This window comes from Hipposideros armiger, unplaced genomic scaffold (genome assembly GCF_001890085.2).
Source record: "Hipposideros armiger isolate ML-2016 unplaced genomic scaffold, ASM189008v1 scaffold_7, whole genome shotgun sequence".
In the NCBI taxonomy this organism is placed as follows: Eukaryota; Metazoa; Chordata; class Mammalia; order Chiroptera; family Hipposideridae; genus Hipposideros; species Hipposideros armiger.
In genome coordinates, this window is record NW_017731357.1 from 8259484 (window position 1) to 8277077 (window position 17594).

General features: G+C 39.7%; 1 protein-coding gene across 1 annotated transcript in view; it reads right to left on the bottom strand.

The window, feature by feature from the left end:
• OTC (ornithine transcarbamylase) overlaps positions 1 to 17594 on the bottom strand; it is a 48602-nt gene that overhangs the window by 19823 nt on the left and 11185 nt on the right. Inside the window, exons 2-4 of the mRNA XM_019648769.1 lie at positions 16672 to 16810; positions 15120 to 15201; positions 4229 to 4316 (exon numbers count right to left, since the gene is read on the bottom strand). Coding sequence (XP_019504314.1) covers positions 4229 to 4316; positions 15120 to 15201; positions 16672 to 16810 — 309 coding nt within the window. The remainder of the gene's footprint in view (positions 1 to 4228; positions 4317 to 15119; positions 15202 to 16671; positions 16811 to 17594) is intronic.

The window sequence follows — 17594 nt, forward strand, 5'->3', positions numbered from 1 at the left end:
TACCATCAGAAAACAAAAAGATACATTACGATTCATAACAGTAGCAAAGTTACAGTTATAGAGTAGCAACGAAAATAATTTTATGGTTAGGGGTCACCACAACATGAGGAACTGTATTAAGGGGTCGCGGCATTAGGAAGGTTGAGAACGGCTGCTCTAGACTATAATTTCCACTCAAACAATGATTTTGTTTGATTTGATCAGCATTTTATTCTCAATGCTAAAACAATGCCTGGAAGAAAAACTAGGAATTCCATAAATATTTTTGAATAAATTAATAATTAAATCATTTGGCTAAATAAGAGACACTTTGGAAGTTACATTTAACAGCTTTCAGGAGGCTGGCCCAATTTTGCCTTTCTTTTTTCCTTTCCAATTGCCACATTCACTGTATTGCCTGACAGGTTCTTCTTTCACCAGTGGGGCAGTCCCTTTTTTTTTATTCCAACAAGACCCCAAAGCAGCCAGACAGGCAGATGGAGAAGCAGAGCCATCAGGCATTGTCAGATGTGCACTATTCTCTTGATTTGAAAGGACCAGCGCTGTCCTTTAAACATCATCCAATCTTTTTGCATCTTACAAAGTTTCACTTCCACAAAAAGCAAGGAGGCGATTGCTATGGATTGTACAGTGCATATCAGCAGGGTAGATGTCATTAAGATTCACTTCCTTGCTTCTCCTGTTCAATTGCTTCTGTGAAAGGCAGTGGGTTTCTCTTGTCTTCTTCAATTTAAATGTATTGAGTTTCTGAATCTCAGCCATATCTTTTTTGTCAGATGTTTTGGCAGATTAAGCAGTAATGCGGTACACAAAAGAAAGTCAGAGTTCCACAGTAGCTCCTCTATCCCCCTTTCTGACATCCCCATCTCCCATTCCAGCCTCTTCTGATTGTCTTATCCTTATTTTCCTTGTACCCTGGTGATTTCCTCCCGCCCCTCTGTAATGGCACCTCTCCTCAAGGTTCAGCCTTCTGCAATTCTCCCACAATGAGACGCTGGAACTCGTTTTCCACCACTGAGCTTATACTTCTATTTCCCCAGCTTTGAACTTCGTCCAAGTTCTTCATCTCCAATGGCCTGTGGCCAGTTGTACTTGGAGGCTCAACCTTCAATGCAGTAGGTCCAATACCTAATCTATCACCTCCTCCACAAAGCAGAAACTCCTTTCATTTTCCTTCTTCTGCTAATATATGCATATGTATTTTAATACTAACTAATCTGAAATCATTTTGTCTCCTTTATCAATATATCCTTCATAATCAGTTATCATGAAACCATATAAATATCTAATTAGTTGGTTCTTCTTTACCATTCCTTTCACTAACGCACAACAGCCCAGGATCACAGCACAACCTTACAATTCAGGGTCTCAAAGTGTGGTCCAGCCACCCTGGCAGCAGAATCATTTGAGGAGCTTGGGAAAATGTAGGTGCCCAGACACCATCTGAACCCTAACCTGCAAAATTAGAAATTATCTCTCTACCTCCTGTTTCTACCCCTATCCAAATTACTCTGCATCTGTCTACACATGGTTTACATTGGGACACACCTTTTTTTAAAGACTCTAACTTTGTATCTGATACATTTGTATGCATTCGAGAGTATAAAGCGAACCTTAAGGATCAGAACTCCCTGACATTTTAGAAAATGTTCACCTGTGGAGGTAACAAACTAGGTAAGTGGCAAAGCTTGGACTAGATCTCAAGCCTTGTGGTTTCCAAGCCATGAGCAGAAAGGAGTTAACACAGCAGGCCTGACCGCTATCCTGTGAAAGCCCTGCTTCTAAGAAGCCCTGGATGGCATCTGGGAACTTCGGTTTTGGCAGGCTCTCCACCATTTCTAGGACTGATAAGAGTTGCTCACTGAGCCTAAAATGTTTTTACAAACAATGAGGGTTAAAGTAAACACCTTCTTTCCTCCTGGGAGTCTGGGATTTGGGTACATGTCAAACAGAGGATGCTCTGTGACCATCTCCCAGTGAAAACCCTGGGCAATGAGTCTCTAAGGAGCTTCCCTGGTTGGCAACATTTCACATGTGTTGTGACAACTCATTACTAAGGGAATTAAGCGTGTCCTGAGTGTCTCCCCTGGGAGAGGACTCTTGGAAGCTTGCACCTGGTTTCCCTTGAACTTGGCTACCTGTGCCTTTTCCTTTCATTGCTTGTGCTTGCTGTTCTTTCTCACTGTAACACATCACGGCCACGAGTATGACTATATGCTGAGTCCTGTGACTCCTCCAGCTGAATCATCAAACATGGGATGGTCTTGGGACCTAAGGACACAGTAGCCGATGATTTCCATAACGTATTTCACTGCCCCTCTCATGGGATGTACGCAAGAAGCAGTAGGGGTAGTTAAAACAGCATAGCCTTAAAAAAAACCAGCATGATTTAAATCTGACTTAGCTTCTAAACTCCTTTACTTCTCTGAGTCATGATCTCATCATCTGTAAAATTGGGCCAATAATACTTTGTAAGGTTTTTACAAAGATTTGAGATAATAGCACAAGAGGTCCATAGTATACACCCTTTAAGAAGGAGCTGTTGTTTTCATTCAATCTTTTGTATAAGATGGAATGATCAGAAGGAATTGTATGGATCAAATTTTATGTATCCATATATCCATGTAACATGTGGAGAGCAAGCCCAGAAAAGAACATGTTTATACTCATCCTCAGCTTTCAATCCACACTTGGCTATTTGTTTCTTGCTTTGGGGGTCCTGCCACTCCACTGATTTCTGGGCCCTGACCTCTTTCTGGCTGCCAGTCTGCACTCCTTAACTCTTTATTGGATGCTCAGCTGTTCCTCCAACTGTGCCCTTTTCCAACCACTAGTTCACACGTGACCCATTCACTGTCATTCGCTTGGTTCTATTATAAATGGAGGATCCTCATGAAACTCTCTCCTGGCTGTGTCCCTGGCCTCGTTCCTTAACCAGCTTGTAATATTTGCTCTCGAGTAAGGTATATTTCACTTTCATGAAAAGAGAATTATTAGGCTAATATAAATCCCAGTCAGTGGCAGCATATTTGGAAGAAAACCTCATTTATGTTTATTTATTCTTTTTGTCCTTTGCATCCAGAAGATGAACACCACACTTCTTAATACTAATATTGTCTCGTCTGAAATAATGCAACAAAAATGTTTAAAGATGAGTGAGTTCAAATCTCTTTAGCAATTCAAATGAGGTGGTTTCTTTAGTATATACTAGGGTAGCTGCCATAAAAAGCAGGAAGTGTCTGCAAAGAGTTACTTTATGGCACATCATTTTCAGAAAGAAAAAAACCCAGTAGTCTTCCATTGCAAGGGTAAAATATTTAAACAAAGACATTTGCTCTGCATTTTTCGACCAGACATGATATAATGGTGAGAGTGCTGCATGGGGAGTCAGGGGGCCTATGTGTCAATCTTTAACTATAATATAGTGGTTACGAGTCTATTCCCACCTCTACTTTCATCTAGGTGGGGGTGAGCTACTAGTACTTGCCAATAGAATGTGATTGAAAAGGATTGTGCGTGCCACTTCCCTGCTAAGGTGGCTTTGAAGCAAGTATCCTGTGTCCATGTTCTCTTCCCCTAGCTTGTGGCTGGATGTTGACACCCAGGGTGACCTTACAGGACACATGTTAAAGATTGAAGAACCACTTTCATCCAGAATCTCTCAATGGCCACACAAATAATGAGTCTTTCCCTCTTACCAATCAGGAACATCTGTACTATGTTAGGCCACTGACATTTTGAGATTTTGTGTTAAAGTAGCTGGTATGACCCTAATTAAGTTTCACCCCTTTATGCCAATTGGTTTGGGTTGTTATAAGGATGAAATGAGTTAGAACAATGCTGACACATAATACATGCTCAGTAAATGATATCTATTACTATTATGCCCTGCTCCGATGCAAATGGCCGTGAGTCATTGAACGTGTCAATTTCTCTGGTCCTCCGTTTTCAATTGTAAAATGGAAGAGTCATGCTTGCTGATTTCTAAGTTTCCCAAAATTTGAAATTTTATAATCAGAAACCTCTTCAAATTGCTAAGAAAAAAATTATCTTAACCCATGGAAAGTGGCCAGAGGATAAGGGAGAGGCATTCAGAATATCAAGTAAAGAGGGAAAGACGGAAATAGAGAATAGTGAGAGGGAAAAACATTATTAAAAGAGAAACATGTTTTTTTTAATCTATCTATAAATTCTGAAATAAGGTTTGAAGAGAAGCAAATTTACAAACCGGGCTGTGTCTGTGAGACTTTCATTCACACCCAAATGAATATCTTGTGTGGTAAGAAAACAAGGGTGTCCTCCCAGAAGTGCAAAGCCTACAATAAAAGAAAGAGAAACAAAAGCATTTTGAACTACAGCAGGAAACACAATTATGAGATACTGGCACCATCTCAATTGAAAAGTCAAAATCTTTGAAGTTCTCCAACTTCTCTGATAGGGAATTCCCAGGCAAAGCAACATGAGAAACTGAGGGAATTTTTGTACAAACACTCAACTCTCCTTCAGATGTGTGCCCATTTTTCCACCCTCTTGTTCAGAACCTGGAAATAATGGGGGCACTGTTCCCCTTTCAGAGGCTACTCCTGGTTTTTATTCTTTAAAATAGATAATGATGTCGATCCAGGAGAAGATAAAAATAAACCATAGTATGGGATATCACAGATTGCAATGGAATAGTACTCAGCAATAAAAAGGAGTGAACTACAAATACACACAACATAGATGAATCTCACAAATTTTAATTGCTGAATGAAACTAGACACAAGGCTAGATAATGCATAATTTCATTTATATGAAGTTCTGGAATGGACAAAACTAACAGAGTGGCAGAAATTACAACAATAGTTACTTCTAAAAAGGGTGACTGTCTGGGAAGGAGCATTGGTGAACTCTCTGGGGTAATGGGAATGTTTTATACCTTGATTCAGTTTGTAGGTTACATGGGTATATGTATTCTTCAACACTGAACTGTACACTTAAGATCTGTGTACTTTACTGTATAAATACATTATACCTTAATTATTTTTTTAATTAAAATAAAGTAAGCATTGAAATGGTAGTTTCACGTCACTAATAGTCAGCAAAGTCAAAGGGTCAGTCTACTGTTTCATTTATACTCCAAGCAAGACAAAGCTGAGCCCTGCTCACATATTACCCTCACCACTTCTTAACCCTCTGTGGAATGTGAGATTATTGCACACATCTGAGCAGATGAGAATGGCTCCTTCCCCACCTTGACAGCACGTTCCACTGGCCTGAAGAGGATGATACAGAGGGGTCTGCCCCAAGCCACAGCTAAACTCTGCGAGTGCAAGCAGAGCCCTTTTATAACACACCCTGGGGCAAAATTATGGGAAATGGTGACATCCGATCAAACCTCTACTATCTCATTGGAGACAGCTTCAGTAAGCAGATACTCAAAGTAAGGGCAAATAAGTATAATTACAACATAGAGACATGTCTAAGGAATTTTGCAGACATTACTGTTTTCCTTCTTATTGTAATATGCCTAATTTGTCTTTTGGGAAATATACAACAGTCAGAAATTTCTAATTTCATCTGTTTCCCATGAGAAAGGAGGAAATAATTAATTACATAGTGAACTAGGGGATGAGGAGTTTTAGACCCATGCAGGGGAATTTGACCCAAGATCTCATGAAACACACCACGTAAGCCTTAACACATTTGAATGATGCAACTTGAATATGGATGGATGTTACATGATAGTAAGGAATCATTTTTGTTAGGTGTGATAATGATATTATAGTTATATATGAAACTATCCTTGTTTAATTAAATATGCTTACTGGTAGATTTTGGGGTAAGATGTCATTGCTTTACATTACTATGAAATACTTCAGCAACAAAAATGCATACATAACTCAAAGAAGGCAACATATTAACAGTTGTTAGATTGATGTAAGGGGTATTGGTGTGCTCATTATGCTAATCTTTCTACTTTCTGTTTCATAACTTTCTTACTTAAAAGTGAAACTCAGAAAAATCCACATCAAAACAATAGTCCTCATTTCTGTTACTGCATAAAATGAAATAATTATAATCTACCTATTTTGTACTTAAAGATGTTCTCTTTTTTTAATTTTATTTTTGTCTTACTTTCAGGTGTACAAAACAATGTAATAGTTAGACATTTACTCCCCTCACAAAGTGATAACTCCCCTTCCCCATGCTACTACCCCTCTGACATCTTCCAAGAGTCAGAGAGTCTAAAAATGTGTTCAAGATTTTTGTTTTAATTTTATTGGGGAACAGCCGTGGTCATTGGTTACACATTGCTTTCATGCTACAGTGGCATAGTTGACTCTTTTATGGAGGGCACAGCTCACAGTGGCCCATGCGGGGATCGAACCGGCAATGGTGTCATCAGCACAATGTTCTAACCAACTGAGCTAATCGGCTACCCCCAAGATTGTTTTTAAGAACCTAGAGTCCAAGGGCTTTCCATAGGGGAGCCAGTCCTTGAGCCAATTTACAGTGGGATCTAGAGACAGGACAACAAATTGGAACTGGACTCAGTCTTCTTCATCTGAACTATCAGGCAGTTTGCCTAGAGTCCTAAGACCCCTTGCAGCTATATCCCAAGTGGAACCAGAGAACACAAAACACACTAACATTCCTACTTGCTAAGGGTCCTATAATAAAGCATCTGACTCCATTTGTGATGTTTGACTGCTGCAAGCTTTCAAGCCTACTATCACTCTCCCTTCTCCTCCTGCCCTATATCTGGGCAAGCTAATAAGAAAGTGCATGTGATCCCTCCTTTGGCACCAGCAGGAAGTTCAAACTATGCAAGTCCTGACCTCTGTGTGGGAATCCTTACCCAACCCCAACCCCTACCCACAATAGAAGGCCAGGCCAGTAACATTTCCTTGGTCTCTAATGCCACTTCTGGACCAGCTTGGGAGCCAGCCCTACTCTCCCCAGAAAGCCACATTATGTGAGTAATAAACTTTTTCATACCCTCTTGGTGCATGGGTGGAGCCCACACTGTCAACAATCAAATGAAATTTTAGTGGGAGGCAATCTTTTCTCTCTGGAGTGACCACAGCAGGTCCCGGCCTCACAACATGGTTCTGAAATGTATTCATTCATTCTAAAATTATGTGCCTGGTGCCGTTCTAGGCACTGGGGAAAGCTCTGTAAACATGCTACAAGTCCCTAACCTACATGGAGCTTATAGTCTAGTGGGGAAAGACAGATAATAAACTGAATGAGTACATGCCAATAGGCTGTCCTCATCTGTAGTTGAGCTTTCTGAGGTTTCAGTTACCCGCGGTCCACCACAGTCTGAAAATATTAAATAGAAATTCCAGAAATAAAGAATTCATGAGTTTTAAATTGCATGCCATTCTGAGTAGCGTGATGAAATCTTGTGCTGTCTGGCCGCATCCTGCCCAAGACATGAATCATCGCTTTGTCAAATGTATCCATTCAGTATGCACTCCCTGCCCATTAGTCACTTAGTAGCCATCTCGGTTATCAGATTGACTGTCATGGTATCACAGCGCTTGTGTTCAAGTCATTCTTATTTTACTTAATAATGCCACATTCACATAACTTTTATTACAGTATATTGTTATAATTGTTCCACTTCATTATTAGTTATGGTTGTTAATCTTTTAATGTGCCTAATTTATAAATTAACCTTTATCATAGGTATGTATGTATAGGAAAAAAACAATATAGAGAGAGGGTTCAGTAGTGTCCGTCGTTTCAGGCGTCCACTGGGGGTCTTGGGATGTATACCCTGTGGGTAAGGGGGGACTACTGTAAATGCCTTGTATGATAGATGTTGATAAGTACTACAAGAAAAATAGAGCATGGAGTGGGGATAGGGAATATAAGGAATAGGAGTTGTAATTTTAACCTGGTCAAGGAAGCCACACTGAAACATACCAGACAGTGGGAAGAGAATGTCCTGAGGTCACAAAGAAGGGTCATGACTGGTAGGTTCAAGGCACACCAAGAAGGCTGGTGCATAAGATGCAGGGTGTGTGAGGATAGTAAGGGGTGAGGTTGCAGGAGGAAGGTGGGGAGGAAGCAACAACTCTGACTTTTGTCTGAATAGCTGGGAAGCCATTTAAAGGTTGGAGCAGAGGAATGATATGATTGGGCTTACGTTTTCATAGAACATCTGTAGTGGGACATGGGCCAAAGCAGGGTGACCAGTCAGAAGACTGTTTCAAAAATCTGGGTGAGAGTTGGTAGCTTGGATCAGGGTAGTAGCAGCTGAAGTGATGAGAAAGTGATTGGATTCTTCATATACTTGGGGTGCCAAAAAAATGCATACACATTTTGAGCTGTTACTCATGTATTACTTTTCGAAGTTGAATTGAATTATGGTAGCAATGTGTAGTGTGATGTTCACTCAAAAGATGGTGTTAATCAAATGAATGCTAGTGTCAGTCATTGTATTACAATTTTAATACAGTTTTCTCCTTTTTAAAAATGTGCATACAATTTTTTGGCACCCTCTGCATTTTCAAAGTAGAGCCAGCACTAAGCTGATGACCTTGCTTCCTACGTCACTGAAAAAAATGATAGTGATCAGAGGACTTCCAGATTCCACACCCCCATTTCCCCACCTGCCAGCATCTGTACCCATATATTGTGCTTTCCTTCCTTCCCATGTATGCCCTGGAAGCTATACCCCCTTGCTTATTCAACATTGCTCCAGCAATTCTTGCCTTTCTCCCTTACATTACCTACATCTTGAATAGACTATTCTTTTCTTTTTTTTAATTGGGGAACAGTGTGGTTTTCCAGGACCCATCAGCTCCAAGTCAGGTAGTTGTTTCAATCTAGCTGTGGAGGACACAGCTCCGTGGCTCATGTGGGGATTGAACCGGCAACCTTGGTGTTATGAGCACTGTGCTCTAACCAACTGAGCTAACCGATCACCCCTGCTATTCTCTTTTTTTCGCTCATTAATACAAACAACTGCAAACTTTCTCTTGTCTTATTTCCCCCACCAGATATCCCTTCAATTCTTTGCTCTTTGCAGAAAAACTTTTTGTTTTTCTTTCTCTTTCCAGATCCTCTTTTCTCATTTCCTTCAAATCGATCCCCATAAGGCTTTGCCCCACCCCAACCCCCCAACACTGCTCCAGAACTCCTCTCACCAAGGTTACCAATGAACTTCACATCGCTACATCTAGTGGCCATTTAAATTCTCATTTTTCTTAGTAGCATTTTAAAAAGTTGTCTACCACCTTTATCTTAATTAACTTTCTTCACACACTGTCCAGGACATCACAGTTTCTTACCTTTACATCTACCTTGGTAGTTAGTTGCTCCTTCACAATCTCCATTGCTGACTCCTTCTCTTTTCCTTGACCTCTTCATGTTGACGTGCCCCAGGGCCAATCATTAGTCCTCTTCCCTCCATCTACATTCATTCCTTTTATAATCGTATCCAATCCCATGACCTTAAATATCAACTATATGCTGATGACTCCAGATATCTGTAGGCCAAATCACACTCCCTTATTCCTGACTAATATCCAACTACCTTTTCACCATTTTTGCCTGAGTGTCTAATAGACACCTCAAGCTTAATACTTCCAAAATGGAACTCGCGATCATCCCCTCTATCCTGCTCCATCCTGCTCACAGTTGCTCATACAGAAACCTTGAAGTCATCCTTGATATCTCTCTCTTACCCAATACATCAGGAATCTCATTGGCTCTTCCTTCAAAACATATCCAAAATATGTCCCTTTTACTCCCTCCATTGCTACCACTCTAGACCCGGCCTCTGTATACAATAGCCACCTAGTCACAGGTTGTACTGTTTCTATCATGTCTCCACGCCCACCTCAACAGCTTATTCTCAATAGAGCAGTCAGAGAGATTCTTTTAAAAAGCAAGTTAAATCCTGTCCCTCCTTTGTTCAAAACCCTCCAAAGTTTCCCCATTTCGCTCATAGTAAAAGCCAATGTCCAAATAATGGAGTACATATTTTTCCCTCAGTTCCAGTCATATTCTTCTCCTTGCTGAGAGTACTTATCACTTTCCAACATAAGATATCATACACTTATTTATTATGTCTATTGTGTATTGTCTATATACCCACTAGGATATTAGCTCCATGAAGGCAGGGATTTTCCTCTCTTTTGTTCACTGATGTATCACTCTCAAGAACCTAGAATAAATGCTGGTACATAGTAAATGCTCAGCAAATACTCGTTGAATGAATGTAGGAGGAATTTTGACTCTGCAGAGAGGACTCATTATTTTCACTTGCAAACATCTCCGAATTTTGTTAACAAAAAGAACAGAATGTTCTAGTATGTGTGAAGTGAGCTAATGGGATTTAGTGATGATGATAATCACAAGTCACTCCTGAGCACTTAATCTGTTTATAAACAGATAAAGTCACCTAAACAAATATGAATACTGCACATTCATTGAGGAAGTATTTATTTTGTACCTACTATGTGCCTCGCACAGGGATGAAAGTCCTTAAGGGTTGAGGACTATGGAGGAACATTTCACACAAAGTTTAACGCGTCCTGGCAGGTCTGCCCCAAGTCACACTCTTCCTTTGACTGGAAGTCATTTTGCTGTAATAACCCAGGATTCGTTTTTTGCCTTTTCATTTCTCTCTTTGTGTTATAAAGATGCTCATCAAACCTGGACTTACAAGGTAGGGGTAGGAGGAAGAGTTACAGAAAGTGTTAAGAAGTAAGAGTCAAAGCCTTCAGCGGTTCCTGAAAGAGATAAAATGGCAGACATTGCCCCCAAGAAAGCATTGCCTCTGCAGTTCTGGTCATTGATCAGAAGGAAGCCTCGGGCTCCAATGCAAAATCACAGGTCATGCATTCACCAGTTTATCAGACCTGGGTGGCAATACCTGCTTCAGGAGAAGCCACCAGGAGCTGCCATTGCTGAGAGGAGAGCAAAGAGACAGGTCTATACCCTTTCTTCACCCTTCATCCAGAGAAGTCTGCTTTTATCGGTTTCATTTGTTTATGCATTCACATCAGATAGTTTTGAATAACGGGTTTGTTCTAGTAATAATTTCTGTCTGGGAAAATAAAAGTACATCTTACTTTGCTCTTTCTTTTCCTCACAGAGCCCTGCAGGCTTTGGAAGAAAGGGTATAAATAAAATTCACGCACTGGAAATCTTAGGGCTCTTCTGATAGAACTAAGGCAGTCATTAACCTCTCTGCGCTTCACTTTCCTACCTGCGGAATAGTATCACAATTTTTATATTGCCACCTTTGTAAAGATGATGAATTTGAAACAGCCTGGAAAGCACCAGCTTCTGTGTCACCTTGAAAGTCAAATACCAGTGTTCAATAATGAAAAGAGCCGTCTCTTAGGATGCCCTGTGCATTTTTCTATCAGCTACTGCACTTACCGAGATTAATAAATCTCTCCGTCTATCTGCTCAATTAACTTGCAATAAAAGAATATAATCATCAGTAGACACACAGGAGAATTGTACGGTTTGCCAAGCAGGCGTACACAAAGAGCGAGTGAGGAATGAATGATCTACAACTACACACAGTGACATCGATACATCTCACAAACCTAATGCAGAGCCAAAGAAGCCAAACACAAAAGAGCATATGCTGAATGGTATGAAGTTCAAAAACGGGCAAAACTAATCTGTGACGTTCGAAGCCAGGATAATGATAACCCTTGGGTAGGGGGAGTAGCAGCTAGAAGGAGATAAAAGGGAGGGCTTCAGATCACTATTAATGTCTTGTTTCTCTAGCTGGGTATTAGTTACAAGGATGTGTTCACCGTGAGAATTCATTGAACTAAATGCTTATTGATTTGTGCACTTTTCTGTAGGTGTGTTACACTGTAATAAAAATATTACAGGAGGGGGTGACCGGTTAGCTCAGCTGGCTAGAGCATGGTGCTGATAACACCAAGGTTGCCGGTTAGATCCCTGCATGGGCCACTGTGAGCTGAGCCCTCCCTAAAAGAGTCAGCTATGCCATTGTAGCATGAAAGCAGTGTGTAACCAACCAATGACCATGGCTGTTTCCCAGTAAAAATTTTTTAAAACCATATTACACAATTAATATGGCTTAAGTTGGGTGGAGAATTTTATTATGTCCCCTGAGATAAGGAGGAATACTGCTGTATCTCCACAACTCAGGCTTGGGATGGAATCCTCAAGGACCGTCGTGTGGACTGTCGTGTGAGGATCACCCCATCCCAGAGGCTGGCACAAAGCCGGGCAGTAACAGGCAGTTTCAATTACATCCTATTTTCATTCTAAATACCAAGGTAACAGGTTTTAAGGAAACATTGTGCCAGGGAATAACTATTAAGATGCACATGTACACAACGCAAATGCTCTGCCATGTTTTCGTGATTGAGGTTTACAGTTTGTGTAAGCGTTTAAAGCAGCTACTTCCTCTGACTGATTCTCCTACTGTTGAGTTTGGCAGAATGCCATATGCAATTAAAACCACGGGTATTTACTGAGGATAATAATGAATACTCTGTGAACCATCACTTTTTATGGTCATATGTTCCTTTTCCTCATGTATTTCTTGTTACACTTGGCAATTTTGTGCCGGTTTCAGAGCCCTTCTTTATAGAAAGCCATCATTTAACAAAATGCTTAATGCCACCTATAGAAACAATTTTCCTGGAATAAAACATGACTATCACATGTCCAAACTAAATGAGATACTTAAAAAATACATTTAATAATAGCTTCCAATCCTGGGTCTGCCATTTATTAGCAATGTGTCAGTGAGCCATTTGCTGAACCTGTTTCAGCCTGTTTTCCTCAATGGTCTCACCCTCATAGAGTTTTCATGAGGATTAAGTGAGGTAATCCATGTAGTTAATGTAGAGTGCTTGGCACAGGGTCTTCACCTAAAGGCTTATTAAATCTTCACTCTTGGTTTTATTAATAGCTTAACAACCACATTATATGTGAATGGTAAAACTGATCACTTATTCAAGGATATTTGGTATCAACATAACATTTGAACAGAGAAGACTGGTAGAAAGCACCAACAACTAAGAAAAATTCATTTTAAAATAATTCAAATTGAGAAATTTCTATGTTTTAATTGATTTTTAGATCACTTCAAAAAGGAACACCCCTCTTAAGTACTCATAATTAAAAGTCATAAAATAAAATAAAATTCTGCCCAGCTCATGGAAGACAACTGTTGAAAGGGAGTAGAATTTGAGAATTACTGACTGGTTTATGCAATATTTATTTCCCCTTTACTATATGGCAGATGTCAACATGATCTCTTAAAGGAGACAGCTTTAAATAGCAAAATGTTCTATCTGTTTTCTCCCTAGGACTTTAGAGATTAGGCAACACCTTATATGTTTCCCCTCTTCCTCTTTCCTTCTCTTAGGGCTCAAGGGGAGTGCATTAGTAAGAGCGTTGAACTTGGCATCTGAATCCTGGTGCTATCTGTATTAATTGAGTGAAGTTAGCAAATCACTTAATCCCTCTGAACTGCATTTTGTTATGTACTTGATGAATTTCATTACTGATCATTACAAGTCAAGAATCACATGAAGTTGTTGTTTGCTTCTAAGCCCTAGAAAGTTCTGATGCTTGTTAGTAGGGTATTTGAAGAATCAACCAATGCATTTTTGTTAGTGGTACCTCCTGCTCAATCCTATCCATTGGCCCATTTGGGAAGTCATATTGTTCATTCAAGAGAGGTCTGGTAGAACAGAAATACAGAGAGAAAGAAAAAAGGCAAGGTGTAGATTATACGTTTCAAAATAGACTTTCTGAAACTCAGTACATAGATATTAGTTTGAGAAAAAAGAAATTTTGAGTTTCAACAGCCTAGGAATCCAGGCACAAACAATAGGTTTGAAAGAATATATGGATAGTCAAAGCAAGTTTTCCCTCCTACTTTATCACTGGGCTCCCAATATTGGGAACTGGAAGGGGAAAAAGAGCAGTGAGAGAGAAGAAGCAACAGAAGTAGAATTTGATGGACCTTTAACACTGTACCCTCCTGTCCATCCCCAGACCAAGTACTGAAGGGTGGGGAGCATGATGAAAATTTCAGAAGAGATTGGGGAACCCCAGAGATGAGAACACCTGTGCTGTACTTTTAAGACAGCATTGTAGAAGGCAACAAATATTACAGAGCTCCCTGGCACCCAGCATGAGGAAGGAAAAATAGAGTAGAGAGAGCCTTGCAGTGTCTCTGTGTCCAGTGTGGCGTGGAGACCTGTCAAGAGGTTGAGAAAGCCAAACTAAGATATATTTCAGGTCTGGTGATCAGAGTGAAGCAAACTCCACAGTGAATGGGAGACAGCCAAGGCCAAGACTCCAGCATGGACCTTTGATGATGATGTCCTGATGACCAATGACCAGATCCCCATAGCACTAGATGTCTTGACATTCAGATATTCTCCAGGACTGAACCACGACTGTGCGGAAAGGGAGAGGAGACCCTAAATTGGCAAAGCAAATCTGAAATGACTGAGGATTGCCTAACATTGCAGAGATTAGGTTTCTACCATCCAGCAAAATTGGTAAAAACAAGAAAAAGTGTTTTCTATATTAAAAATAACACAGGGGCAGCCAGGAGGCTCAGTTGGTTAGAGTGCATTCTCTTAACAACAAGGTTGCGAGTTTGATTCCCACATGGGCCAGTGAGCTGTGCCCCTGCAAATAGATTGAAAATGGCAAATGGACTTGGAGCTGAGCTGCGCCCTCCACAACTATTTAGACTGAAGACAACTACTTGACTTGGAGCTGATGGGTCCTGGAAAAACACACTGTTCCCCAAGAAAATTTATTTTAGAAAAATATAATAATACACATTTCTCTCCCACATGAATTTGAGGCCCAAGAATTTGTGCCCGCTTACATTTTGTACCAAACATAAATTGCTATTTGGGACTTCTACTCAAGTCCTTATTGAATTCCTGCAGATGAAGCTCATCTTTCTACTTGCAGCTTCTGTGAGAATTGAAAAATCATTCAAAGGCCTGCACTGCTCCTCCAGGGACAGTGTTTCCCCTTTGTGGTTGTTAAAGAGACACACTCATCCTCCCACTGGGTTACACTTCCCAGGTTCTCACCCTCCGGCCCCTTCTTCAACACTAGGGTAAGTTTGTCTGTGGACTCACCTGTTTCTGTGGACAATCTTGTTCGAGTACTTCTTTTTTCAAAAATCATGCCTAAGGACTTCCCTTGCAATAAAGGCAAATACTGAAAACCAAGGACAAGAATGCAATTAAAATGAAAAATATATTGATATCCAGTATTAAGGATTATGTTTCAAAACTTATTCTTGACGTTATCAGAAAATGTAGACTAATTAATCACTGCTTCCAAATAAGTGTTCAAAATATGATTTAAAAAGTGAATTTAAAGTGGTTTTTTTTTTCATGTTCTATACAAATGGAGGAAGGGAACAGAAACTCCCACAGCTTATTGGCATATAATTAGAAAGTATTATCAGTTGCTCTAGGTTCAGTCTGAACAGTTGTTTCAAGGTATATTAACATTTCACACTGGAACCATCTTCTTCCTTAAATCCATGGAAATACCCATCAGTGTTCAATGACCTTGAAGATGCTTGGTTCAGAAGTGTTTTCTCAGCTAGGAATGTGCTACCCTATCACAACATGGGACACTAAGACTCCTAAAGGTGACGCCTCAGCGTGGCAGCTACACTTTGATCATGCATCCTCATGGGAATGCAAAGGCTTTGTTTCTGAAAGTTGTGTAGAAACAATCTGGAGAGTTCGGTGTGGGGTGGGGCTCTTCCTCCTTCCTCTTCTATTGATTGACACTCCCGATAGGATGAGTTCTGGAACAAATAGATTGCTGCCAGCTAAACTGCCTCACACACAGTGTAAATAACGAAGGCCTGGAATCTTGGGGGACCTTTTCTCCTTATCTCAGGTCTTCTATAGGAACATCAACTCATCACAGTTGGAGTCCTGTTTTCAATTCGTTCTTAGGAACTTGGAGAGCTTGTGAACTAGATAAGAAAATCAAAGTTGTATAAAACTTCCTCAACCTGAAACCAACTCTTTAAACAAGCTTTTGAAAAAGCTTGGAATATGAAAATGTTTTCTCGATTAAGCAGTCTACATGAAGCTACCGCATTAATTAAGCGTGTTTCAGACATAAATTGCTCAAAATGCAGAATAATGATTAGAGCTAAGCACCATATCCCATCTTTTCTCCCACTGGGTTACCATTTAATCGTTTCTTTGCTACATTTTTTAAAAATACCGTCACATCATTGCACATTTTTTTACATTATCCTAATTATCATATATCTGATATGCATTCACAATTGAAATTTGTTGCTAAGAAAAAAATGCATCATCCTTATTTTTAACTTAATAGAAAACACACAGAGAAAAGAAAAGAAGTATAAAAATAAAATCTTTCCGGAGAAATGATTCCTTAGGTTCTGATCCAGTTAATAATGAATTTCAACATTCCACATGAAAGAAGTGCAATGACTTGTCATTGAATAACTGATTTTTATGCTTTTTATATGCCTCTATACTCAGTGATAATCAATTACCTTGACTGTGTGATTTCACCACTTGCTACTGTTTAGGAATTTTAATGTGTGTTCTTTTCCATATTTCTTTGGAAAGGCTGTCTTTAAAAAGGCTGATTGGCAGCAATGGAAGGTAAGATGAAAATGCTACATACCTCTCCTTTCTGTTTTATCCTAAGTTTCAAGTCTGCTGATAGCCATAGCATGTACTTAATTTCTTCTCCTGTAAAGTTCTTTAGAGTAAGGAGGTCACGACCCTTCAGCTGTACTTTATTTTGTAGTGGTTGTCCACTTCTACACAAAAAGAGAAAGATAAATATATAGTTACATAAAAAAACATGTCCTATGTTGACTCATTGTTTTATTCCTGAAGCAAAACATAGTAAATCACATGTAGCCTCATGTGTCTCCGCAAAGTGCTAATGCATTGAAATCAATATGGCTGTGATTTACATTTTAGATATCGAGTATTCTGATTGTTGAGAGAAAAGAAGAATATGAAGAAAGAGATTGAATTCTTATTTGTTGTAAATAGCCATACAAGTGGCTTTGCCACTTAACTACTTAACCTCTCTGCACCTAAATTTCTCACCCAGAAAATGAGTATAATAATCTTCTAGGGTTGTTGTGTGGATGAAATAATTTAATACGTGGAAATCAGACAGTGCCTGGCAAATAATAAGCTTGTGATAGAATTTAGCTATTACTGAAATCATTAGATTGGACAATCAGAATTTATAATGTACATACAACAGAAAACAGTTTCATTCATTTTCCCCTACTGCCCTTCAAATCTGTTTTTGGAGATTTGTTCTTTTTACTTGTCCCTGGTTAAATACATTGGATCCTGTGGCTTTTCTAGTAACTTTCAGGAAAGAAAAGTCTTCTGCTTGCTTTATTCCTTCAAAGAGTCTAAGTAAAATGATGTCAAATAATAATAATGATTTTTTGGAACTTCAAGAAATGTACTGTATGGCTGGCCAAGTGGCACGTTGGTTAAGAGCTGGCTTGGGATGCCAGAGGGCCCCGGTTCGGATCCCACATATGAGGGCCAGTGACACTGCCCTCTACAGCTAAG